Source organism: Parus major, chromosome 1, assembly GCF_001522545.3.
Source record: "Parus major isolate Abel chromosome 1, Parus_major1.1, whole genome shotgun sequence".
Classification (NCBI taxonomy): domain Eukaryota; kingdom Metazoa; phylum Chordata; class Aves; order Passeriformes; family Paridae; genus Parus; species Parus major.
This window is the reverse complement of record NC_031768.1, coordinates 31,361-39,445: the sequence shown is the minus strand read 5'-3', so window position 1 is coordinate 39,445 and position 8,085 is coordinate 31,361. Positions and strand designations below refer to the sequence as shown.

At 63.7% G+C, this 8,085-nt stretch overlaps 2 protein-coding genes across 2 annotated transcripts in view; both read left to right on the top strand.

Annotated features, from left to right (window-relative positions):
• The window catches only part of STIM1 (stromal interaction molecule 1), a 74,909-nt gene extending 71,657 nt beyond the window's left edge, over positions 1-3,252 (top strand). The window contains exon 9 of the mRNA XM_033512707.1: positions 526-3,252. Within this exon, the coding sequence (XP_033368598.1) occupies positions 526-1,075 (550 nt within the window). The 3' untranslated portion in view covers positions 1,076-3,252. The remainder of the gene's footprint in view (positions 1-525) is intronic.
• A 2,700-nt stretch (positions 3,253-5,952) lies between these two features.
• RRM1 (ribonucleotide reductase catalytic subunit M1) overlaps positions 5,953-8,085 on the top strand; it is a 17,225-nt gene continuing 15,092 nt past the window's right edge. The window contains exons 1-2 of the mRNA XM_015634593.2: positions 5,953-6,054; positions 6,959-7,047. Of these exons, the coding sequence (XP_015490079.1) occupies positions 6,036-6,054; positions 6,959-7,047 (108 nt within the window). The 5' untranslated portion in view covers positions 5,953-6,035. The remainder of the gene's footprint in view (positions 6,055-6,958; positions 7,048-8,085) is intronic.

Sequence of the window (8,085 nt, the reverse complement as noted above, 5' to 3'; positions counted from 1 at the left end):
CATCCATCATCCATCCATCCATCCATCAGCCATCCATGCAGCCGGGAGGTGCGAGCTGTGATTTGTCATTTCCCCCGTTCTCCTGCCTCCCTCTCTGCAGAGGCTCCGGGAGCCGTTCTGGCCCCGTCCCCGGCAGGCACAGGCTGGGCACAAACCGCGTGCAGCGGCGGGGCTGGGCATGGCTTTGTGTGGGCACGCCAAGCTCCAATTCCTGCCCGATTGCTGGGATTAGGGGCTGGCAGCGGCTGGGCCGGGCGGGGGGCGCGCACACGGATGTGGCGAGGGCTGAGGGACCCTCGGGGCAGCCTGGGGGGGCTCGGGGCTTGGGGCGAGCGGGGAGGAGGGAGCCCCCATCCCGGTTCCGTGTCCTCGCTCCGTGCGCTGGTCCCGTGGGCTCAGAGCGGGGCAGAGCCGGGGTGGGCTCGCTCGGGGGTCCCGGGGGTCCCCTCAGCCGCCGCCTCCATCCGTGCGTGCGGGGCCGGGCGGGCCGGCACTGACCCCCTCTCTCCGCCCTCCCCACCGCAGAGATTTAACTCGCTGCGACTCCGACTCCTCCATCCCGCACCTGAGCGACCACCAGCGTATCCCCAGCTCGGCGCCCAAGCTGCTGGCTGCCCGGCCCACGCTGCTGAGCCGCTCCATGGAGGAGGCTGTCCCCGGGCCCCCGGGCCCCGGCGCGCCCACCCCCAACGGCGGCAGCCGGCACGGGGAGCCCCCCGCCCTGGCGGCTTTGCAGGAGCGGCTGCCCGAGAGCCCCATGGTGATGAAGAAGATGATGATGGTGAATCACGGCATGGAGAAGTCCTCCAGCCTGGGGGAGATCAGCCACCCGACGGCCGGCAAGCCCAGCCACTCGGATTCGTCCCGGTCGCACAGCCCCAGCTCCACCGACCCCGACACCCCCTCCCCCACCTCTGACTGCCGGCCCAGCGGCGCCAGGAACACCCGCATCCCGCAGCTGGCCGCCAAGAAGAGCCCGGGGGACGAGGACAGCAGCCTGACGGGCGACGAGGTTGACCCCGGCCAGAGCAAGAAAAAGTTCCCCCTAAAGATCTTCAAGAAGCCCAAGAAGTAGGGGAGGGGGGACACCCCCGGACGCGTCCCGCCGGGCCCGGGGCCGGCCGTGCACCGGGAACCCAGCGCCGGCACGGGAGGAGCTATTTAAACTTATTTATTTCCCGATCTCCGAGATGAAACAGCGCCAGGCCGCCGGCTCCCCGGGAGAAGAGCCGCCCCTGCCCTCCCCTCCGAGCGCTGCGGTCCCGGCTTTGCTGTGCATGGCTTCCAGTTACTCCTGCTCTGCTCAGCCACGCGGCCTTTGGGTTTGGTTTCAATGTGGTTTTATTTTTTTTTTTTAAATTTTATTTTCTATTGTTGTTATTAATTTGTTTTCCTGCCTCCAACTTTTGCACAGGCTGATGGAGGCTCGGGGCGGCGCCGGCTGCTCCGCGCTCCCCCCGGGGTGACTCCTGTCGCAGCGGTTCTCCCTCATTTCTCCCAGTCACTTTTCCCCCCCGGCCCCCGCGGCCCTGGGAAGGGGATCCATCCCCTCCTGGCTGCGGGGGAGCAGGGGAGGACTCTGCCCTTGCCGGTACTTGAGTGTCCCGGTCCCCAGCGCTCTGCCCCGTGCCCGGCGGGGAGGAGCCCTCGCCTGTCCCCGGCTTTGCTTCCCCGGGCATCCTCCCCTGTCCCCCGGACTCCTCCGAGCCCCGGGGACCCGGCTGAGGACCCCGGTGACAGGGGACAGTGAGGGAAGGGCCATGCCGAGGGGTGTGGGTGCAGAGCCAGCTCCAGCCGCCACAGCCACACGAAGAGGAGGGGGCTCCCGGGAGCAGGGCCCTGTGCCCGTGTCCCCCGTGTCCCCCGTGCCCGTGTCCCTCGTGTCCCCCGTGCCCGTGTCCCCTGTCGTGGCTGGGGACAGAGCAGGACACAGCGGGGCTCTGCAGGACAGGGACAGGCTGTGCCTGGGGGACAGAGCCATGACACAGCCGTGCCCTGGAGCAGGCCGGGTGCTGCGGGCTCTGTGCCCTCCCGAGGTTCGCAGGAGGCTCACACAGGCAGTGTCCCCCTTGTCCCGAGGCCACACGCCGGGGTGTCCCCGGCTGTGTCAGCCCGTGGCCGCTGCCAGCACAGCCTGACCCGGGTCTCGGTCTGTCCTGAGCCGCTGCCTGGGGCTCTCCCGTCCTCCCTCAGCACACTCTGGGTCACATCCTGCTGCTCGGGTGTCCCCCATCGCAGCCCAGGCCACTGAGGGGGTCCCCACTCCGGGCAGCAACTCTGGCTGAGTCCCACTCCCTCCGAGGGCCAGGCCCGGGTCCCAGGGCTGAGCCCTGCCCCATCCCAGGGGATGAACCCTGCCCCATCCCGAGGGATCAGCCCTGCTCCATCCCCGAGCCCTGCCCCATCCCGAGGGATCAGTCCTGCTCCATCCCTGGGCCCTGCTCCATCCCCAGGGCTGAGCACCTCTCCACCCCCTTGCCCCCCTCTCCCAGCTCCTCCAGGAGCATCCCCCAGCCCCGGGGCTGCCAGGGGGACCCCCAAACCCCCTCCCACCCCACTCGAGGAGGTTCCCTGGTGCCACATGACCCCCCGAGCCCAGGGTCCCTGTCCTCAGCCCCCCTCCAGCCCCCCCCGACCACCATCCCGTGCATCCTCGGGGGTGGGGAGGGGCTGCTCCTGGCGAGGCCGGGCCGGATGCCGAGAGCCCCCGGGGCCTTGCTTTATGCCAGAGTAATATATTTGTGTCTTGACAATTCAGGAAGGGCTACAAAGGTGTTTTTTGTTCTGTAGGTGGGACTTAAACAATTTCACTGTTGCTTTGGGATAAGTGAAAAATTCCTCTTAATGACTTTAAGTGCCTGCATTTCCCTGGGGACAGGGGGGACACACTTGGCCCCACAGCCAGGGCTGCTGCCTGGGCACCCCGATCCGTGGGCACCCCAATTCCTGGCCACCCCAGTCAGTGGGCACCCAGATCCGTGGGTACCCCAATCAGTGGGCACCCCAATTCTCGGGCACCCCGCTGTCATCACAGGCAGGGCCCCTGGGAGCGGGAACAGCAGGGTTGGGGCCAGAGCTGCTTGTGGTGGCAGAGACCTGTGGATGCTTCTGGAGAAGGGGTTGGGGATCCCCCAAACAACAACTGTTGACGCATCTGCCAACTCTTGATTTAAGGTGTTTTTTTGTTTTTGTTTTTGTTTTGTCATTTCATAAAACTTTTCAATCCAATAAAGCATGTAGTCTATTTTACGAGCCGCTGGCTGCTGCTCTCTCCTTCCTGCCCTTCCCAGGCTTCCAGCACAGCGGGATCGGGGCGTTGGATGCCTGCTGGGGACGTGTTCCTGGCCAGGTCGGTGGGGACAGGGACACCCCGGCTCCCCCCTGCCATCGTCCTCTCCCATGGGAATTGGATCACAGCTCCACAGGCAGCGGGGCTGGATCCACCCGGGCCCATCCTGACATTGCCGCGGCCATGGGGACACTGCTGGCAGCCGGGACGGGGACAGGCAGCCACCCCCGAGCTGCCTCAAGAGATGTTTCAGCTCCGTGGGCAGCGGCTCCTGCTCACAGAGGCCCCCAAAACACCTCAGAGGCTCGGGACGCTTCCAGACAAAATAATGAATCCCACACTGGGGTGGATCAGTGGCTGGGGTCTGCCGGGACGGTGATGGCACAGGGGCAGCCAGCAGCCATCCCATGGGATGTGTCCCGGCAGATCCCCGTGTTCCCAGTGCCCTGATGTCCCCATCTCCACACCCCCTGTCCCTCCAGCACCCTGCTCGGGGGAGATGCTGCTCCCTGCAGCCTCAGCCTGCCCATCCTCACTCTGGAAAAACACATTTTCCACGGCAGGAACCGGCGCTTCCCAAGCCCGGCCTCTCCAGGCGGCCAAGCTCCTGCAAACCGCACAGCCCTGGGGCTGGCTGCTCGTTAGCCTGCCGCTCATTAGCGCTCATTAGCGCTCATTATGGCCGGCTGCCTGCGCGGGGAAGCTCCAGGAGGAGGGCAGGGCTCGGGACACCGCTCGGGACACCCGTTCCAAGGCGTGTCCCTGCCCTGTCCTGGCACGGCTGGGGCAGGGACGGAGTCTCCATCCATTCCCTGCGGGAGGAGGTGAAGCCTGGCGGGGCCAGCAGCGGCTCCGTGCCCGGCTCTCTCCGCAGCGCTGCTGCCGCACCCCGAGAGCTCTGCTGGGGCAGCACCGGGGCTTTCCTCTGCTCCCCCGGCCTCAAACCAGCCCCCTGCTCCACCTACTCCTGCTTCCAGAACGGGGGAGTGAAACACAGGAGAACTTCAGGGCAAACATCTCTGAGCGCAGCTCGGGCTCCAAGCAGAGCAAAATGCCATTTGGGGTTATTTTCCTTCTGTAGGTCCTTTTCCAATAAAACAGGGGCACCACCCCAACTTTATTCCCATTTCCTGATCAGTTGCAAACATTCCCTGTATCCCCTCTGGACTCTCTGAGCAGGACCAGGCTCACCTGGTGCCATCGGGTGCCTTCCCAACCACCCTGGGGGCCGAGGAACCCCCATGGCATCTGCCTTGGAATTAAAGCCCTCACCTCGGAAGGGACAGTGGACCACCCACAAGCAATAAAAAGCTGAATTTGCAGCCCCTTTGAGCCCCGGGATGTCTCCCTGAGCCTCTCAGGATCAGCCTCAGCCCGAGGGTGACTTGCCTGTTGGTGGTTCATTGTTCTGAGCAAACATCTCCGCTGTGCTGCCGCATTTGCTGCACCCCGTTCCCCGCAGCATTCCCGACCCTGCTGGGATGCAGGGAACGGGACCCCTCGGAGCCTGCAAACCACCAACAGGAGATGTTCTCCTGCCACTCTGGCTCCCGAGTGCCACAGCTCCTGCTGCCTGAGACAGCCAGAGCGGGACTGGAGAGGAGCTGGTGGAGTCTGGGGCTGGAATCTGCACGGGAACCTCAGCAGGGTTTTAGTGCTGCTGCCCCGAATCCTCACGGGATTTGCAGATCCATGGAATGTTCGGGTTGGGAAGGACCCCAAATCCCACCCAGAGCCCCCCAGCCATGGCAGGGACAGCTCCCACTGTCCCAGGAGCTCCCAATGTCCAGCCTGGCCTTGGGCACTGCCAGGGATCCAGGGGCAGCCCCAGCTGCTCTGGCAATTCCATCCCAGCCCCTGCCCACCCTGCCAGGGAACAATCCCTGCCCAAGATCCCATCAAATCCTACTCTGAAGCCATTCCCTGGCTCCTGGCCCTGCAGCCCTTGGCCCCAGTCCCTCTCCAGCTCTCCTGGAGCAGCTCGGTGGCTCCTCTGGGCTCTCTCCAGCAGCTCCAGGTGCTGCTGTTGGTGTCCCAGGGCTGGAGGCTCTGCAGGTGCAGCTTTGCTGCTTTTGAACTTGGGAGAGAACTTTCTGTAATTTCGGCTCTTTCCCTGCTGCTCCTGTGCCCCAGGCAGAGACCGAGGGCACCACGGCCGTTCCAGGGAGCCTCAGATTGTTCCTGTATTCCTTGGACACCTCCAGGGACGGGGGCTCCGCCACCTCCCTGGGCAGTGGGATCCAAAGTTTAATCAAACATTCGCTCCTGGGCCTTGATTTCCAATAATTATAATTACGATCGTTATTGTTCTGGCGTTTTAGGACGAGGGTATTTTGTCCCTCCGCGGGCTCTGTCTTTGGCGCCCTCGGCCCCGTCCTGTCCCTCCGTCTCCTCCCCTCGCGGGGGGGGAGCCCTGGCGCCGCCATCTTTGAAGCGGGCGGGATTCGCGGTGTTCCCCAGCGGGGCGGCGATTCCCGGGGGAGAGGCGGGGAGAACATCGGGATGAGGGACGGGATCAGTGTCCGTCACCGGCCACAGGCAGCGCCGGGAGCGGGGCGGTGCGGGAGGGGGCACAGCCGGGGCCGTGCCCGGAGGCAAGATGGCGGCGGCGGCCTCAGCGGGGCGGGGCGCGCGCGGCGGGCGCGGGAAGCGGCGGGAGCGGAGCTGCCGGGAGGGACGAGAGGGACCGAGGGGACTGAGGGGAACTGAGGGGACTGAGGGGAACTGAGGAGGAACCGCCGCCGCCATGCACGTCGTGAAGCGAGGTGAGCGCTTCCCCCGCTGCTCCGGGGGTCACGCACGGCAGCGAGTGGCGGGGATGGCGGGCACTGCCCTGCCCAGGGCACCCCGGGGGCGGGCTTGGGACCCCCCGGCTTTAGGGGTCCCTAATGGCACCTGGAGGGGAATCCCTGCCCCATTCTGGGGTTCCCTCCGCTTTGGGGTCCCTTGCAAGGCACCCCAGGTAAGCAGATGGGAATCCCCCCATTTTGGAAGGGTCCCTCATGGCACTCCTCAGCTTTGGGGTACCTACGGCACACGGTGCGGCCGGGTGAGACCCCCTTTGGCTTTGGGGTCCCCCTCATGGCACCCAGGGGGAGCAGAGGGGGAGCCCCTTTCCCTCAGGGGGGTCCCACGGGAGGAGATGGGACCTGGTGGGAGGAGAGGGGCTCCCCTCGGTTCGGGGGGAGCCCAGAGTGAGGGATCAGACCTCTCGCTTGCTTTGGGCCTCATGGCAGGAGCTCTGGGCTCGGTCCCCACCCCTTTGGTCCCAGGGGTCCCCAAGCTGAGGTGGGGGTGACCCTCAGCTGGGTCCCCACCCTGGGAATTGGTTTGTGCAGTTTATTCTGGGAATTCCTGGGGTGGAGGGGGAGCCTCCCCTTTCTTTGTACCCCACCCAAGCAGGCTGTTCCTGGTGATTCCCACACCAAATTCCCCCACAGGAGGGGCTGGGCAGGGCGCTCTGTGCCACACTGGTTCTTACTGGGCAGCACTGGTGTGGCTGGGCAGGGCGCTCTGTGCCACACTGGTTCTTACTGGGCAGCACTGGTGTGGCTGGGCAGGGCGCTCTGTGCCACACTGGTTCTTACTGGGCAGCACTGGTGTGGCTGGGCAGGGCGCTCTGTGCCACACTGGTTCTTACTGGGCAGCACTGGTGTGGTGTGTCCCCAGATGGGCGCCAGGAGCGGGTCATGTTCGACAAGATCACGTCGCGCATCCAGAAGCTCTGCTACGGCCTCAACGCCGACTTCGTGGATCCCGTGAGTCCCACCCTGCCCTGGCCCCGACTTCTCCTGGGGAAAAGCCCAGTGGAAACCCAGGCAGGAATTCCTGGGGTGTCCTGGGCTGGATTTGAGGGTTCCTGTTCCCACTCAGGATGGTCTGTGATTCCGGGAACTCTTGGCAAACACATCCAGAACGTGTTTGTTGGAATTGTGTTCTGAGGGGTTTTGCTTCCCAGGTGCAGAGACCCTGGAGGGGAAAATCCCCTTTCCCTGCCGTAGATCCTTTTCCTCTCAAGCCTTGTGGAAGCTTTTTTTTTTAAAAATAAAGAGTTTTGTTGCTCCAGTTCCCATATTTTGGATTTGGTGGGTTGCTCCAGTTTTCCAGTCTGCAAAGCTGGAGCAATGCCACATGGAAGTAGCTCTGGATCCCGTCCTGGTCAAACCAGGACAGCATTCCCTGCCAGTGCTACATCCCTGCTTGGTTTTCTGAGCTGATTTGGGGTGGACATTGATCCCACTCAGGGAAGCTTCTCCTTCCAAAGCCTGTGTCCAGGATGACTCCCTGTTGGATCCACTGATGTCTGTGAGATTTCTGTGCAGGACTCAGACCCAGCGTGGCCATTTGCAGTCACCAGTTAAGGCTCTTCCCATCTCCCAGGTTCTCATGATCCATTCTCTGAAATTCCAGCTGTCAAACAGTTGCCATTGGTCCTGTACCCACCAGTCTTTGGGATGGACAGCAGGAGGAGGACACTGCTGACCACAGCATGAAGTGTCCTGACTTGTACCCAGTGACTGGGAGTAGGTGCTGAGGACAGAAGTGAAATTCTGAGATCTTGTGCCCCTGAATTGTTATTTATTCTGCAGTCGTGTGTGACCTCTTTCCCTGGATCTGCTTGTCCCAGAAGCTTCCCAGGCCAGCAGTGACCCTCCCACACCCTGTGCCAGTGCTCCCAGGGAGGCTGGAAATCTCACCAGTTCTGCAAAGGTTCCCTAGAGACTGGTCATTCCTACTGCCTGGAAACCATCCTTACACAGAATCCCAGAAGGGTTTGGGTTGGAATGGGCTTTCAA